Genomic DNA, 19260 nt, shown 5'->3' with positions numbered 1-19260 from the left:
GACAGAGGGAAGCTAGGCGTTTCACCCATGGTCTCCATTTCGAGTAAAGCACAAATGCGCATGTGTTGTTCCACTCCTGGAAATTTATGCGCATGTGCACAGTTAAACACGAAAGATGCGTCGTGCGGACGAACCTATGAACCGCTTACAAACTGAATATGAGGTATGATACAAACAATGGTGAATTAAAAATTTAAACAGTGCACAGCACACTAATGCCGTGTGGCTGGTACATGCGAGTCTGTCAGCATCTAAATGCAAAATATTATCATACCGTCAATACTTGACTTCACACGTTCAGCATGAATGATTTGAGGGGTTATAATACTGCCCGTCAATATTTCTAGTATTGGCAACAAGTAAATTAAGCTCCATCCGACGGTCAGTACATTGACAGTTTTACAATATTATTGAACGTGAGAGGACCCCTGATGTGTATTGGTTTCGACTATTTAGTATCTATGGTCGAAGTGTCCTAGCTATTTTTGAAGATCTTAGGACATTTGTTTGCACACTAAAACAGCAGGACCGCGTGTTGTTATGGTTCGGAGATGGCACCTGTGAACGTGAAGAAAGTGGTGTCAGCTTTTTCTGTTTACTCCAAAAAGAATGTAGGTTACTCAGATGAATGTGGAAGTCTGTTGTTTATATGACTGGATTTTTCAAGCCAGTGGATAGTTCTGTAAATAATTTTGAAGCTTATAACTTTTCTATTAATGCGTTCAAGTGATAACAGAAATAATAGCTCAAATTTAGAACCAATAACAATGCCATTAACGATCATTCAGTGGTAATTAAGCAAAACTTGTATCGTGAATGCATTTCAAAATTCTACCTGTCGTACAGAATAATTCCGCAGAGAACTCTGTGCTAGTTGTCAATTGTTCACCTCTCCAAGATTTTATTTACAGTCAGAGCGCACATGATTTGAGTAGATATCAGGCTTGTTTACATAATCGTGTTACGCATTTATTGTCTCAGTTTCATTTGCCACTACCTTTAATGATGCACCATAATTCATAGCCGTTTGTAATAGTGGCTGTTAGTGAATGATACAGTATGTGATTTCAAAGTGAAACTAGTTTATTCTATATGTAATTAGTTGGAACAATTTTTTTTAGAGGGGGAGCCTACAAAGATAAACCTGGTATTCTAGAAATGCCTCGTGATCAACTGTTTGCAGATAGATTACATATCATGGTTAGTTTCATTTTTCTTCACAAATATTTCTCATTTTTTTAAAGAAATGTGTGCAGCGCCCTCAAGGGATTAACATTAAATGGGTACACATATATTGAACAACTTTCCAGATGTGTTATAGTGATGTGATGAAACTTAAGATTAAAAAAGACTTTGTTGGGCAACTCTAGTGAAGGGTATCTTCACAGAAACTCTTACTTACTTTTTGTTTATTTTATAATAAAACTTAGCTCTGTAATACAGTTATGTGTTTTAATGTTAAGTCATTGCATCACACATAAAGAATGCGCATATTCAGACTTAACCACATTCCAGTGGCCCACTCCACTGAACCTGTGGAATATGATTGATGTAATGTAAAATATTATTATGATCTTCATAATGTGTTTTATTGACTGTAATGCAATAGTGTAATGTCAACTAGGGTAGTGGAAAAGTCAGTTTTCATTGAAACATTCCCAGGGTATGAATTCACCTTTCTTTCCTTATGATGTAACTGTATTACTGGCAATGGTATTGGCTTCACATGAAAGTTTATTTTCTTTGCTGTAATACCATCCATTTTTTGGGGTGCGTGGGGAGGGGACATAGATTTCCATCTATGTGTATTCTCTCTTCCCTCAAATTTTCCCAAGGAACTTGGACTTAGTACAGGAAATAACGTATTTACGTGGGAGCTTTTCTTTCATGACCTGATTTATACAGTATAGAAATGTGGGATTTGTTGCATTTCTTACAGGCACTTACTCCCAATTTCTATAAAACATATAAGTTTTCAAATTTCAGGTTGTGAAAAAGAAGAAGAAACTAGATGTACTTAAGAAAGACAACAAAAGATTAGAAGTGCCAAATCAAGATACCTTGGAAGACATCTCCATAATCACTAAGAGGCAGTCCTCTGGTAGGTATGAAATACATTTGTGTATATTTAAGCACCACCACGAATTTGAATTTGAAGTTCTGATAGCACAGTAAATTGAAAAAGTGACTGCCGAGATTGCTCAAACCACAACAGTAAGGTACTTGAGCCGTATTAGGCATGGTTCTGTGAGAGGTGGTATGCCCTTTCCGTCTCTGACATGAAAAATTAGCTGACACAGCCACTGTTTGTCTGAACTGTCTAATTTGGAACTTCAATCATATGTTGAGCAAGCTAGTGCAGTAGTTGCCTCTGTATACATCATAGAGGAGTGAGATTAAACCCTCTTCTAGTTATCTAGGTTTTGTGGTTTACTGGACAAGACAAGAACCAATTTTCCATTCCAAGTTTGTGCTGTCATGACATCATCACTGAGACATTACAATCTTACTTCCTTCCGTAGTGTCATTTAATATTTTTTGTAACTAAAGTTAAGAATAGTGGCTGTGCAGCCTGGGCACTTTTCTTGTATGTTACATAAGTCTGCAGTGTGTCAATTTTGTATAGCAAATGTGAGGATAGTTTTAGGCAAGAAAGTGGGCAAGATATATTCTTTATACTTGTTGAAATGTATCTGTAAACTTTTTATTGCTTCAGATTGTTATTGTTGAGCAATTTACAGTGTAATGGGAATTAATATATGCAGCCTGTATTTATCAGAAACAAGTGAAAGTGTGGCAAGTACACTGCAAACAGTTAACAGTTTGATGATATTTGTTGTTCTGTTTCGCGCAATGGAACTAAAAAAATGGTACAAATGGGTGTGAGCACTATGGGACTTAACATCTGAGATCATCACTCCCCTAGAACTTAGAACTACTTAAACCTAACTAACCTAAGGATATCACATACATCCATGCCCAAGGCAGGATTCGAACCTGCGACCGTAGCAGTCGCGTGGTTCCAGACTGAAGTGCCTACAACCGCTCGGCCACAGTGGCCAGCCACAATGGAACTGATATGTAGCATAGTGAAAGGTGGAATGAAAGGTGTGAGGTTAGTTGTGTATTGTTTAAGCTAGTCAATGTACTATCATGAGAAACAACTTCGCTATAGTTACTGAATAGTTCACGTAGTGATTCAAAGGAAAGTCAGTATCAGGGGTTACATACATTTCTTATTGCTCTCCATTGCATGTTTGGCTTTATATACCATGTGACATAATTATATTCAGTGCAGTGACAACATACACTATGTGATCAAAGGTATCCAGACACCTGGCTGAAAATGACTTACAAGTTCGTGGCGCCCTCCATCGGTAATTCTAGAGTTCGATATGGTGTTGGCCACCCTTAGCCTTGATGACAGCTTCCACTCTCACAGTCATACGTTCAGTCAGGTTTCTTGGGTAAAACAGCCCATTCTTCCTGGAGTGCTGCACTGAGGAGAGGTATCAGTGTCAATTGGTGAGGCCCGGCACAAAGTCAGCGTTTCAAAACATCCCAAAGGTGTTCAGTAGGATTCAGGTCAGGACTCTGCGCAGACCAGTCCATTACAGGGATGTTATTGTCGTGTAACCACTCCGCGCCACAGGCCATGCATTATGAACAGGTGCTTGATCATGTTGAAAGATGCGGTCGCCATCCCCGAATTGTTCTTCAACAGTGGGAAGCAAGAAGGTGTTTAAAACATCACTGTAGGCCTGTGCTGTGATAGTGCCATGCAAAACAACAAGGGGTGCAATACCCTTCCACAAAAAACATGACCACACCACAACACCACCGCCTCAGAATTTTACTGTTGGCACTAAACACGCTGGCAGATGACGTTCATCAGGCATTCGCCATATCCACAGCCTGCCATCGGATCGCCTTTTTGTGTACCGTGATTCGTTATTCCACACAACGTTTTTCCGCTGTTCAATCGTCCAATGTTTATGCTCCTTACACCAAACGAGGCATCGTTTGGCTTTTACCGGCCTGATGTGTGGCTTATGAGCAGCCGCTCAACCATGAAATCCAAGCTTTCTCATTTTCCGCCTAACTGTCATAGTACTTGCAGTGGATCCTGATGCGGTTTGGAATTCCTATGTGATGGTCTGGATAGATGCCTGTCTATTACACATTACGACCCTCTTCAAATGTCGGCAGTCTCTGTCAGTCAACAGACAAGGTCGGCCTGTACGCTTTTGTACTTTATGTGTCCCTTCACATTTCCACTTCACTATCACATCGGAAACAGTGGACCTAGGGATGTTTAGGAGTGTGGAAATCTCGCGTACAGACGTATGACACAAGTGACACCCAATCACCTGACCACATTCAAAGCCTGTGAATTCTGCAGAGCACCCCATTCTGCTCTCTCACAATGTCTAATCACTACTGAGGTCGCTGATGTGAAGTACCTGGCAGTAGGTGGCAGCACAGTGCACCTAATATGAAAAATGTATGTTTTTGGCGGTGTCCAGATACTTTTGATTACATAGTGTATATCTTGTGAACTACTGGGATTTTGACTGCCATTTATTTGAATAAATGGAAATATGGAAGCGTCCGATTCCGCCTGTCTGCTTTGACCCATGACGTCACAAATATGGCAGGAACGACAGTAAACCACTATTCCAATATGGTGCATATAAAGTTGGGTACACATTATGAGGACGAAAATACATCGAAAAACAAACGCACACACTTTCCGCAAAAAGCCTAATGACACTAACAGGACAAGCGCGGGAAATGAGGTGTTTTGGGTGGGGGCAAACTAAATATAAACAAATCCTCCCCACTCCACCAAGAGTGTCTTTCCGCCATCCACCTAACCTTCGTAACCTGTTAGTTCATCCCTATGAAATCCCCAATCCACCTTCCCTACCCTCTGGCTCCTATCCTTTTAATTGCCCCCGGTGTAAAACCTGTCCCATGCACCCTCCCACCACCACCTACTCCAGTCCTGTAACCCGGAAGGTGTACACGATCAAAGGCAGAGCCATGTGTGAAAGCACCCATGTGATTTACCAACTGACCTGCCTACACTGTGATGCATTCTATGTGGGAATGACCAGCAACAAACTGTCCATTCGCATGAATGGACACAGGCAGACAGTGTTTGTTGGTAATGAGGATCACCCTGTGGCTAAACATGCCTTGGTGCACGGCCAGCACATCTTGGCACAGTGTTACACCGTCCGGGTTATCTGGATACTTCCCACCAACACCAACCTATCCAAACTCCGGAGATGGGAACTTGCTCTTCAATATATCCTCTCTTCCCGTTACCCACCAGGCCTCAATCTCCGCTAATTTGAAGTTGCCGCCACTCATACCTCACCTGTCATTCAACAACATCATTGCCTCTGCACTTCCGCCTCGACTGACATCTCTGCCCAAACTCTTTGTCTTTAAATATGTCTGCTTGTGTCTGTATATGTGTGGATGGATATGTGTGTGTGTGTGTGTGCGCGAGTGTATACCCGTCCTTTTTTCCCCCTAAGGTAAGTCTTTCCACTCCCGGGATTAGAATGACTCCTTACCCTCTCCCTTAAAACCCACATCCTTTCGTCTTTCCCTCTTTCCTGACGAAGCAACCGTTGGTTGCGAAAGCTAGAATTTTGTGTGTATGTTTGTGTTTTGTTTGTGTGTCTATCGACCTGGCAGCGCTTTCATTTGGTAAGTCACATCATCTTTGTTTTTAGATATAAATATAAACAAATTTAGACACCTACCCCCATACAAAACCACACAAAACGACGAAAAAAACCGACGTCACAAAACTCCACAAATACCACTAAACACAATATCATCTGGAATCGGACACTTCCCTTGACCTATATAGCTCAACAGCAGCTCCCGGTCCCATAAATTAGGATCAAACACTTCCCTTGGCCTATATAGCTCAAAAACATCTCCCGATACCAATATCAACATACACAGCCGCATATTGGGATTGAACACTTCCCTTGACCTGCGCACTGTTAATTTTATCCATCATATCCATCCCTGAACAAAAACAACAACCGATTAATTTAGTAAAATCACCACACGATGTACAGCGAACAACACTAAATTAACCTTCACACAAAATCGTTAACTCACTGAAACGAATTCCACTACAGACACAGCCGACACTCGAACAATTCTGGATAATGAGCAAAAGCAAACTGAGCCCATTACACCACACAAACGAAAATCCTGAACCTACCACCAGAGAGCACAACACGACTAGAAACACGCCACACTCACAAACCAAACTCCGCGCCGTCATGACATCACACACGACAACATCCTTGCGTCACGGGTCAAAGCCGATGCGTGGGATCGGACATTTCTGTCAACCCGAATAAATTGTGCATTCCATGGTTATTTTCCAGTCAGTATTTGCTACATCGGATCTGGATCCTCCTGGACTACTTACAACTGCTGGTTGACACAAACCGTTGTTCATATCACATTTCATGTTGGGTGCTATCAATACTGCTGTGCAAAAGATGTGATGGAACTGTCCCTATTCTAACCTCTTACTGTTATTAATTACGAAAAGTTCAGTCCAAGATGAAAGTCACTTTATAATTTGACAATGAGGTATGTGCCAGCCATCGGGGCAGGATTACGCTGTTGTTTAATGAAAGTAAACAACTGTAATAATCTGTGTGCACCATGAAGTCAAATGTGTAACAAAACAACATATATAACTACTTACTCGATGTTCATTTCCACACAGAAGAAGGAAAATGAGAAAATAAAAATCAGAAGTGCTCTGAATTTCCTAGATCTCATGTAGTTCCTCAGTGTACCATTGTTCTCCAAAGCAAACACTTCAGTTATCAAACTGTGTGTTAGGTTATATCCTTGGACAGAATAAGGATTGATCCTCAAACCATTTGTGTTTTTGGATCAACTTTGTCCCACCAACTCACATCACTGAAATACTTTTGCTGAAGTGCATAACAAGCACTATATTTTAAGTCGTCAAAAACAAATCTGCCATCAAACCACACTGGTTTCTCTTTTGATTAGATTAGATTAAGATTTGTTCCATAGATCATGAATACGACACTTCATATTGATGTGGAACACGTTAGTTTAACAAAAGGTTTCGTTACAAGTCACAATTCAGTTTTTTCTTTATTGCAAAATTATAAATTTATATCAAAAAGTTTGTCTATTGAGTAGAAGGAGTTGCCATTCAGAAATTCTTTTAATTTGTTTTTAAATGCTGGTTGGTTATGTGACAGATTGCTAAATGTATAAAAACTTTTGTGGCAGTATAATTCACCACTTTCTGTGCCGAAGGTAGATTGAACACATACTAGTGAAGATCAGCCTTTCTCCTAGTTGTAGTTATGTACATTGCTATTGTTTTTGAACAAGGAGTGATCTCGTAAGTGAATATTATATTTCAAAACTCCTGTGAATACCCCTTGTATATGTTTGCAAGATGATCTTGGGTCAGCTCCAGCTGTTATTCTGATTATATGCTTTTTTGTGGTAGGTTACCCCAAGATCTATTGCCATACAAAAGCAGTGAGGCATAATAAGCTAATTTACTGATATGTTTATCACCAAAATTTGCAATAATCCTAAAAGTAGCTGAACTCAAATGTTTCAGTAAATCATCAGTGTTTCTTCCAGTTCAATCTCTCATCAGTACACACACTCAAAAATTTTGAATATTCTACCTTAGCTACAGACTCGTGCGCAAAGTTTATGTTTATTAATGGTGTTGTGCCATTTAATGTACATAACTGTATATGCTGTGTTTTATCAAAATTTAATGAAATATATTGCTTTCAATTTCCTCAGTTATTTTTTGTTGTTGGCTGTGGTCAAATTTGAATCTTTGTGTGGGGTTTCTTCAGGAACGCCATGTATAAAATTCTTCACACATTTAGGAATACTGACAGCAATAAGTCAGTACATACGCTCTCTGATGAATTTTGTCATTAAAAACTATGCTCATCATGAAATAAATTGTTCATACCACAACTATAACAGTAGGGGTAAAGATGATCTCCATTTTGAACTAAAAAAATTGTCACTTGTACAGAAGAGAGTAATGAATGCTGCTATTAATACTTTTAATGTGCTGCCTAATTATATTAGGCCTAAATGTACAAGAGAAAATGGAATGCTATTCAGATGCATGTTAAAAAATCCAGCTTAACCATCCACTGTACTCCTTAGATGAATTCTTTTCCAGAAATAGTTAAAAGTTCCCATTTACACTTTTAACGCACTCCTTGATGAAAAAGATATATCTTGTTATTCAGGTGTTAGAGGAAAGGTACTATACTGTGTTATTCTTAGACCGTGAATTACAATACTAGATAAATATTAGCTAGTAAATAAGAAAAAGTTATACTTATATTATCGTACTAAGTTGTTGTTATTCTGTAGTATTAATTGTATTTATATAATTGTATTGACATGCTCCACATCCAAGTGAATTACTCGCATGTGCGGATCTGTGGAATATGCATACTAATTACATAAATAAAAATATAATTTAGCAAGTCATTAATGTATGCACTGATGGGGAAAAACTCCCCAACACTAAAAAGTAATTAATGCTGTAATGAAACTCCAGGAATACAGTTGACTAGATGACATATTTAAATGATCCATAAAATTTCTGGCATGCAGCCGCATAAATTTGACTTCTTCTTCTGCTTTTCATACACCCACAGTTGGCATCATTTGTAATGCCTAAGTGCTGTGGAGAGTACCTGTTGGCTTCAAAAACTCTTCTCAAGTGTAGAAGCTCTTCCTCCAAACTACTCCCGTCAACAATAATGTGTGCTCTGTGTACCAGAGTTTTGAGTACACTCATCATCTGCAAAGGTTGGTGGCAGCTATTTGCACATAAATATAAATCCTCATGGATCGGTTTTCGATATACTGCGTGTCCCAAGTGCCATCATCTTTGCACCCTAGCAACACATCCAAAAATGGAAGGCACCCATCTTTTTCGATTTCCATCGTGGACTGAATTGGTTGTGGATGGAATTCAGATAATTTAAAAATTCTTTTAACTGGTCTTCACCATGGGGCCACACTACAAATGTGTCATGAGCATACCTCCAAAACAGTGTGGGCTTCAAGCTAGCAGATTCCAGCATCTTCTCTTCAAAGTCCTCCCTAAGAAAGTTGGCTAGCAAAGGCGACAAGGGACTACCCATGGCAATGACGTCAGTCTGTTCATAAAATTCGTTATAGAATAAAAAATATGTTGAGGTCAAAACATGTTCAAACAAAGATGAAATCTCTTTATTGAGAGTTTTTTCAATGATAAACAGTGATGCTACATTGAAACTTTACGGACATATCAGAATTGCTCAGTTTGAGTGATTTCAGTTTGCCAATGAAATGAAAGATTGCCAGGTGCAAGTCTTTTGAGGTGATGCCACTTTTGTGACTTGTGTGTCAATGAGAATGAAAGAATGATGATGAACACAACATAAACACCCAGCCCCTGAGTGGAGAAAATCTCCAACCCAGCCGGGAATCAAACCCAGGCCCACTGGCATTAAAAGCTGGTGCGTTGTCCCCTCAGCTACAGTGGCAGACAGTTTACCAATAATTCCACAGAGGTATGTATGTCACGAATGCATTTTCCCACCAGGGTTCTTAATAATGATGCTAAGTGTTTTCACAATCATAGGTAGGAGAGCCAATGTTACTCACTACCGGATGCAGAGGAACACCATTCTTGTGGATCTTAGGAAGTCCATAAAGTCTTAGAGGAACCACACAACTTGGTTTCAATCTTCGCACAACTTCTGGTGGAAGGGAGGAGGTGTTCAGAAACGAAGCAGTCTTCCTTACCACCTGGTTGGTGGGGTCTTTACTGATCTTCCAGTATGTGCTGTCACCCAGAAAACTGTTCATTTTATCATGATAGTCATCATGTGACATTAAAACAGTGGCATTACCTTTATCAACTGGAAGAACTACCATCATGGTATCCTGGCAAAGTTGACATAGTGCAGCCCTCTCTGCCACAGATATGTTACTCCTTTGTGGGCAAGCCTTCATAACTGCTCGACAAGATTTGCATCTTATTTCTTATGCTAATTCCATAGAAAGAGGATGAACAGCTTCTTGATTGGCTCTGATGAAAGCTGGTATTGGTAAAAACTTCGATGGGAGTGCGAAGTTCAGTCCTTTATTTAAAACCATGTTGTCATCCAAATATTTATCCATCATACTAATGACGGAGTGTCGAATAACGGTTTCTTGCTGTGAAGACGTCTCAAACTGGCTAAACTTTTCCTTCTGTCTCAATGTGTGTACCTCACAAACCGTCTGACTTAGCCCACGTTGTACCATCAATCCAGTTCCATGAATTGTAGGGTAACTCCACAGATATCCTTAGATGTAGGTGATGAAGTTGTTCCATAACCAGGTTCCGTTAAAGGTGATTTAACAGAGATAGTGGCTTCAGCTTGGACAATTCATGGACTCGCAATTTCTGTAATAAAATCACAAAGATGTCGTGACAGTGCAGCTCGCAGTGATACATTGATGCCACCTTGTGGATCAACTGCGCAGCCATAGATCTAATTCCATGCATATGTCATACCTCTTTGCCGCCGATCAATGTCTCTGGTGCCTTGTGCATCTTTGGCCGCATGCGTAGTGGTGCGGTCCGCCGGTTTAAAAGGGTGGAGCAAGTGCTGGAGCGTCAGTCACCTCGGCTAACTCTGAAGATGGCTGGACGGTATTCAGCCAAAATATTAGAAGAAGAAGAAGTCGAATTTATGCAACTGCACACCCAAAATTTTATGGATCAGTCTTTGCAGCACGAAAATGTGAAGACATATTTAAATGATCAACATTGCAAGATCACAGGTTAATGTAAGAGCAAGATAAGCCATTGCAAATTTGAAGTGGTGGTACACTAATAACTGGTATAACCATTAGAATGTCGAATGCAAGCATGCAAATGTACATGCATTATGTTGTACAGTTGTCAGATGCCAGCTTGTATAGTGGAGTTGAACAGCTGTTGCACTTGGTCGACCAATACAGGGATGGTTAATGCAGTTTGTGAATGACACTGGAGTTGTCATCTCATGATGTCCCACATGTGCTCAACTGGAGACAGATCTGGAGTTCGAGCAAGCCAAGGCAACATGTCGACACTTTAGAGCATGTTGGGTTACAATAGCGGAATGTAGGCAAGTGTTATTCTGTAGGAAAACAGCCCCTGGAATGCTGTTCATAAATGACAGCACAACAGGTTGAACTACCAGACTGTCGTACAGATTTGCAGTGAGGGTGCATGGGATAACCATGAACATGCTTATGCTGTCGTACAAAATCGCATCCCTGACCGTAACTCCATGTGTAGGTCCAATATGTCTAGCACGCAGACAGGCTGGTTGCAGACCCTCAGCTGGCCTCCTTCCAACCAACACATGGCCATCTCTGGCACCGAGGCAGAACCAGCTTTCATTAGAAAACACAATAGACCTCCACCTTGCCTTTCTATGAGCTCTCGCTTGACACCACTGAAGTCACAAATAGCAGGGGTTTGGGGCCAGTGGAATGCACATGACAGGGTGTCTGCCTCAGAGGTGACCTTGAAATAACCAATTTGTGACAGTTCACTGTGTCACTGTGATGCCAACAGCTGCATAGTTGCTGCTGCAGATGTGATATGATGCACCAGAACGATATACTGAACACAATGGTCTTCCCTCTCAGTCTTGCCACGTGGCCATCTGGAGCCTGATCTTCTTGGGACTGTACATTCTCATAATCACTGCTGCCAGCAGTCATATTCAGTGACTGCATTTCTGCCAAGTCTTTCTGCAGTATCGCAGAATGAATATTGAGTGTCTCGTAGCTCTATTACACAACCTCATTCAAACTCAGTGAGGTGTTGATAATGGCATTTTTGTCACCGTAAAGGCATTCTTAACTAATATCAACTCACCACATCCAATCTCGGAGGTAAGTAACACTCCCTACTGTTACAACGTGTATTTAAAGGGAACCTGATTTGCATCCTCATAGTGGTGCTATTAGTGCCACTCTTATGTGACTGGCACAAAATTTTGAACGATGTAGGAAAAGACAGATTGCTACTTACCATAAAGAAGACATGTCAAGTTGCATACAGGCATAATTAAAAGACACTTGACGTGTCTTATTTACGATATATAGCAAACTGTCTTTTCGTACATTGTTGATATTCTCACCTGTAATTTCCATGTTTTGATTGGCTTAAAATTTGAATGGATATCATCTTTCGGTTGTAGAAACACACCTACCAACACAACTTCATCTTGGTGTTGCAATATAATTTATTTACTTTTCTGTCAGTCTGTTAAGAACAATAAGGGACCAAAGACTGATTCATGTGGGACCCCATTCTTGATACCTCCCCATCTTGAGGAATCTGCAGATCTTCGCATATTATATGAACTTTCTATTTCAATATTGTGCACTCTCCCATTTAAATATGAATTATACTGTTTAGGCACTGTCCCAATTGGATCGCAATGTTTAAGCTTATCTAGCAGAATTTCATTATTTACACAATCAAAAGTTGTCGAGAGATCACAAAAAATCCCAATGGGCGATGTTCAGTTATTCAGAGCATTTAATTTTTGATCAGTGAAAGCATACATAGCATTGTCTATTAAAAAGCTTTTCTGAAAGCCAAATTGATATTTTGATAGTAACTTATTTTTATGGATTTTTTAAACTAGTCTTGAATACATTACTTTTTCAAAAATTTTGATTAAAGCTGTGAGAAGTGGGACTGAGTGGTAGTTGGCATCAGTCCACTCCCACTTTTTATGCAATGGTTTCAAAATAGCATATTTCAGTCTATCACGGAAAATGCCCCCTTTCAGTGAGCTATTATGTACACTGACAAGCCAAACGTTATGATCACATACCTAATAGCTGCTATGTGCACCTTTGGCACGGATAACAGCTGTGACATGTCATGATATGGAAGCAGTGTGTCATTGGTAGGTACTTGGAGAGAGCTGGTACCACATCAGCACACGCAAGACACCTAATTCCTGTAAATTCAGTGGAGGGGGCAATGATCTCTGATTTCACATTCAATCACATCCCAGGTGTATTTGGTTAGTTCCACATCCGGCGAATTGGGGAGCCAGCACAACATTTGGAAGTCACCACTGTGTTCCTCGAACCACACCATGGCACTCCTGGCCTTCTGACATGGCACATAATGTTGTTTAAAAATGCCACAACCATCGGGAAACATGCTTGTCATGGAGGGGTGTATGTGGTCTGCAACCAGCATACAATACTCCTTTGCCGCCATGGTGCCATGCGCGAGCTCCACTGGAACCATGGACGCCCACATGAATGTTTCCAGGAGCATAATGAAGCCGCTGCCAACTTGTCTCCGTCCTGCAGTACAGGTAGGTGTCAATTAGCTGTTCCCCTGTAAGTAAACAGATTCGCATCCTCACACCAGCATGATGATGAAGTTATCAGGATCCATCAGACCTTGCAGCACTCTGCCAATGCACCAACATCCAGTGGCAACAGTCACATGCTCACTTCAGTCAAAGTTGCCAAGTGGTGTTAACATTGGCACAAGCATGGGTCATTGGCTGTGGAGGCCTATTGTTAGGAGTTTTCAGTGTATTGTGTGTTCAAACTCTTTTTGTGCTCTGTCCAGCATTAAAGTCTGATGTTAGTTCAGTCACAGTTCGCCACCTGTCCTGTTTTACCAATCTGGCCAGCCAACAACATCTGTAATGAGGGGTGGCCGCCCAACCCCATGACCTCTGGACTTGATTTCACCATGTGCTGAAGACACTCACCACAGCACTCTTCGAATACCCAACTTGCCGTGCACTTTCCAAAAATGCATGTTCCGAGCCTCCAGGCTATCACAATCTGCCCCCAGTCAAACTCAGATATGTCACGCGCCCTCCGCATTCGAGACACGGACAGCATGCTCACTGATACTACTTGCACATTGCGTGCGTGTGACTAGCAGTCATTCCTCACCAGGTGACGCTGCTGTTGCCTGGGCAGAGTTATATCGATAGTAGGTCAGTGGTCATAATGCTCTGGCTGATCCGTGTATGTCGCTGAGAATGCTACTTGTCTGTTGGGAACATGCTTTTAGTACTCTGTTGGAATTACTGTCAATTCCATGCAAGCTTTTGCTTTTGAATGAGTTTATTAAGCTTATTATTTTTCTAAATGAAAAAGGAGATGTGGGTAGAATTTCAGTTTTATCAAATTGCATAGGTATTGCCTCTTTCATACATAGCCTTGCCCTTTATAATGAACATCTGGACCCCATTTTCTCCACAACATTTTAAAAATGATTATGAAAAATATTTTCAACTTTTGACTTTTTGTTGATAAACTTTTCATTCATTTTGTTGATAATACAATCTTCATGCAGTTTTGGTTGCCCTATTTCCCTTTCAACAATGTTCCAGATTGTTTAATTTTATCAGAGGTGCTAATCTCAGACATAATATGCGTGCATCTAGACGTAATACGCGTGCATCTGGCCATCTTAATGTAGTACAGAAGTTTTTATAATATTTGACTCTTTCTGGGTCATTACACTTCTTTGCTATTAGATACATTTCCAGTTACAACATTATGTTTGTCCTTTTAGTAACCCATGGGTTTTACATGGTTCATTACAATTACATTTCACTGTTTTGTTAGGGAACCTGTTTCCAAATATACCCAAAAATGTGACATGAAAAAAGTTTATTTAAAATTGGTGTCAGGCTCCTGGTACTCCTAATCCCAATCTAACTGCTACAAGCTCTTCTGAAAATTTGCAATAGTCAAATCATTAATTGAATGCAACATTTTAGAGAACTGTTTCTCATTACCGTATGGAGCTACATCTTGCACTGTAATTAGCTGTGTGTCATGATCAGAAAGACCCTTCTTAATCCTAGTTCTATCAGTGTGCTGCTTTTCTGTACTACTGGACTAGGAAAATCAATAACTGATGTCAAATCTGAAGAACCACGTAGTACTTCTAGGTATCAAACTCTTTCAGAAAATCTGCACTGAAATCCCCACAAATAATAATTTGCTTCCCATGTCTGACAGATAGCACAACAAAGAATCGAAGTTTTCAGAAATAGTTAAAAAATTTCCCAGTAGGGACTTGTATATAGTTACAATTATAAAAGTACCATTATTTTGTTTAAACTCACAGGCACCTGCTTCTAAATGTTGCTACACCTTTTTTTTAAGTTTCTAAATATTTCACACTGTGATGACATTTAACATAATATATAACAAGTCATCCTTCATCCATATTCTCTTTTCTTATACGTACCATATGATGATCATATAGACATAGTATATTTGTTACATCCTCAGTTTCTAAATCTTCCGAACAAACAAGAACCTCATCTACTTTGTTTTTTAAACCTCTTACAAAAGTCTTGTAATATTTTAAGATTACCTGCTTGCCTGAGCTTCTTATTAAGCTTAAATTCTTTTCAATGTTGAATCTCTAAAAATTTTACTATCACCCAGCCAATAAACCCTTTACTTTCCTGTTGAGAAGCAGGGTACTGAATTCATGATTAATTGCAGGTGGATGTTCAGGAACATGTAAGAGGAGACCATCATAACTTCAATGAAGTTTGGGAAGGTAATAACTGTTTGTAAGGGGGGGGGGGGATGCATCTGATCATCCATACTTAGGTCTCATTGCTCTTGCCAAGTTACAGAAAAATTAAATGTAGAGATTGTTAAATGGAGACATTGTTTTAAAAATGGCACAGCTAATTTAATAAGCTGTTATTGTCCTCCTCATGTTTGTGCTCCTTCTCTAATGACACCTTCATTGGCATTATGTTGAACTATAATCTTCTTTCAATTAAACAATGTTTACATAGTGTAGTTGTACACCATGATTTGGATTTTCTGTTGTGCCACTAACAATGTAGCCATGGCCACTTTCTATGCTCATAAAAACTTGGTGTTCAGAGTTATGCAATATTAACGTAGCCACCACCCCAAGCTTTACTAGCCACTGTAGGAGACTAGAATTAGTTGATCTGAAGCTCTCACTAAATGAGGGTGTGAGAAAATATGTCCAACCATAAAGAACATATGTTTCAGAGATGATTATCAGTTGATACTTGTGTCTGCTTGAATTTTAATTGACTGTCCGCCCCCGGTAGCTGCGTGGTCAGCGCGACAGACTGTCAAGCCAAAGGGCCCGGGTTCGATTCCCGGCTGGGTCGGAGATTTTCTCCGCTCAGGGACTGGGTGTTGTGTTGTCCTAATCATCATCGTTTCATCCCCATCGATGCGCAAGTCGCCGACGTGGCGTCAAATCGAAAGACTTGCACCAGACGAGTGGTCTACCCGACGGGAGGCCCTCGTCACACGCCATTTTTTTAATTGACTGAGCGCAGCTGGCATCTGACCTCACAGCATCCACTGCACATGTTGTAACAGGGCAAACTTTGTACAGAAGGCTTCGGCAGAGTGAGCTTTACTGTCAGAGATCTGATGTATGTGTACCTCTGCCACATCTGCACAGAAGGCAATGTCTGGAGTGGAGCTGTCAACAATTCAGCTGCACAGTTGAACAGTAGGCCAATGTTCTTTTGACTGATGAGTCCCAGTTTGGTCCGGGGAGTGGTTCTTGATGAATTTGCATCTGGAGGGAACATAGAACACAATTTTGGGACCCAAACATTGTGGAAAGAGACTGATATCAAGGAGGATCCTTAATAGTGTGTGCAGGGATTATGTTGACCACTCAAACACCTCTTCTTGAAATTGTACATGTCAATCAGCAAGGCTAAATTGCTGTAAGGTATCAAGACTTCTTGGGAACTCACGTGCAGTTGTTTTGAGGTACTGTGGGTCCAGCCTTAGAGCTGGTGGGCAATAACGCTCAACCTCATAAAGTACAGGTGGTTGATGTTTTCTTGGAAACATAAGATATTGCACACATGGTGTGGCCTGATTGCTCTCCCGATTCAAATCCCATAGAGCATGTTGAGGGATGCACTAGGCAGACAGGTTGCATCTCGTCAGCATCCTCCACCTGCGCTTAAAGACTTGTGAGCAACTCTGCAGGAAGAATTGCTGTTACTGGCTTTACATGAGATTGATGACGTCATTCACAGCATGCCCTGTCGACGTAAGGTCTGTATTGCCTCCAGAGGTGGTCACAGCCCATACTACTGAGCACATTAACCATTTGTCAGAATGTGTGTGCAGTCTGTTAAGTTGGGAAAAAAGAACATTATTTTTGTGTACTATTATGCATGTCGCAGTTGCTTACGTTCTGTGTTCTTCGTTTCTGCTTTATTATAACCCATTTATACTATTTTGTGGCAAAATAAATGCATCCTTCAAAATTTCTGTTTGTTGCTTTAGTATTGGATGCCAGTGTATATTGATGATTGGCAAATCCATTTAAAAACAAAAACTGGCTATTCTTTCCTCTTAATAGAGCTCCCTGCACAGCAACTCTACCCACTCCACAGCACTATATTACCTCTTGGCTGCCCCCATTATGTAAAATGTTCCCATCATCTGCTGTGGCAGACTGACCAAGTCGTATCGTCAACTACAAGGTGTGGTGTTGTATCCTTGATAATTCACTACTGGCCATTAAAATTCCTACACCACGAAGATGACGTGCTACAGACACGAAATTTAACTGACAGGAACAAAATGCTGTGATATGCAAATGATTAGCTGTTGAGAGCATTCACACAAGGTTGGCGCAGGTGGCAACACCTACAATGTACTGACATGAGAAAAGTTTCCAACCAATTTCTCACACACAAACAGCAGTTGACCAGCGTTGCCTAGTTAAACATTGTTGTGATGCCTCGGAGGAGAAATGCGTGCCATCACGTTTCCTACTTTGATAAAGGTCGGATTGTAGCCTATCGCGATTGCGGTTTATCATATCGTGACATTGCTGCTCGCGTTGGTTGAGATCCAATGACTGTTAGCAGAATATGAAATTGGTGGGTTGAGGAGGGTAATATGGAATGCCGTGCTGGATCCCAATGGCCTCGTATCACTGGCAGTCGGGATGACAGGCATCTTATCCACATGGATGTAACAGATCGTGCAGCCACATCTCGATCCCTGAGTCAACAGATCGGGACGTTTGCAAGACAATAACCATCTGCACAAACAGTTCGACAACGTTTACAGCAGCATGGACTATCAGCTCGGAGACCATGGCTGCGGTTACCCTTGATGCTGCATCACAGACAGGAGCACCTGCGATGGTGTACTCAACGACAAACCTAGGTGCACGAATGGCAAAACGTCATTTTTTCAGATGAATCCAGGTTCTGTTTACAGCATCATGATGGTCACATTCGTGTTTGGCGACATCGCGGTGAACGAACATTGGAAGCATGTATTCGTCATCGCCATACTGGCGTATCACCCGGCGTGATGGTATGGGGCGCCATTGGCTACACGTCTCGGTCACCTCTTGTTCGCATTGACAGCACTTTGAACAGTCGACGTTACATTTCAGATGTGTTACGACCCGTGGCTCTACCCTTCATTAGATCCCTGCGTAACCCTACATTTCAGCAGGATAATGCACGACCGCATGTTGCAGGTCCTGTACGGGCCTTTCTGGATACAGAAGATGTTTGACTGCTGCCCTGGCCAGCACATTCTCCAGATCTCTCACCAATTGAAAACGTCTGGCCAATGGTGGCCGAGCAACTGGCTCGTCACAATACTCCAGTTACTACTCTTGATGAACTGTGGTATCATGTTGAAGCTACATGGGCAGCTGTAACTCTACACGCCATCCAAGCTCTGTTTGACTCAATGCCCAGTCGTATCAAGGCCATTATTATGGCCAGAGGTGGTTGTTCTGGGTACTGATTTCTCAGGATCTATGCACCCAAATTGCATGAAAATGTAATCACATGTCAGTTCTAGTAAAATATATTTGTCCAATGAATACCCATTTATCATCTGCATTTCTTCTTGGTGGAGCAATTTTAATGGCCAGTAGTGTATATGGCTTGGTTGGGGATGCACAGTCATTTGACCATAGACAGTGTTCCATCTTGTATAAAGTAAGTTTCACTGATTGATCAGGAATTAAGCAAACAGATCTTTTACAGGTTCCTCTTTTTTAGCTTGTCATATATATATTTGTGTTGTAACAGTTCTGCTCGCATTTATCACGTAAATTATGTCATACAT

General features: G+C 40.9%; 1 protein-coding gene across 2 annotated transcripts in view; it reads left to right on the top strand.

Moving 5' to 3' along the window:
* The first annotated feature begins 464 nt into the window (after nucleotides 1-464).
* Nucleotides 465-19260, top strand: part of LOC126195156 (ribosomal oxygenase 1) — a 65434-nt gene continuing 46638 nt past the window's right edge. The window contains exons 1-3 of one of the 2 annotated variants that reach the window (XM_049933664.1): nucleotides 469-611; nucleotides 1122-1200; nucleotides 1987-2101. In XM_049933664.1, coding sequence (XP_049789621.1) covers nucleotides 1159-1200; nucleotides 1987-2101 — 157 coding nt within the window. In that variant the 5' untranslated portion in view covers nucleotides 469-611; nucleotides 1122-1158. Of the gene's footprint in view, nucleotides 612-1121; nucleotides 1201-1986; nucleotides 2102-19260 lie in introns of both variants that reach the window. The other variant, XM_049933663.1, reaches the window with a different exon arrangement.

Source organism: Schistocerca nitens, chromosome 7 (genome assembly GCF_023898315.1).
Source record: "Schistocerca nitens isolate TAMUIC-IGC-003100 chromosome 7, iqSchNite1.1, whole genome shotgun sequence".
Taxonomy (NCBI): domain Eukaryota; kingdom Metazoa; phylum Arthropoda; class Insecta; order Orthoptera; family Acrididae; genus Schistocerca; species Schistocerca nitens.
This window is presented reverse-complemented; position numbering and strand designations above follow the sequence as displayed.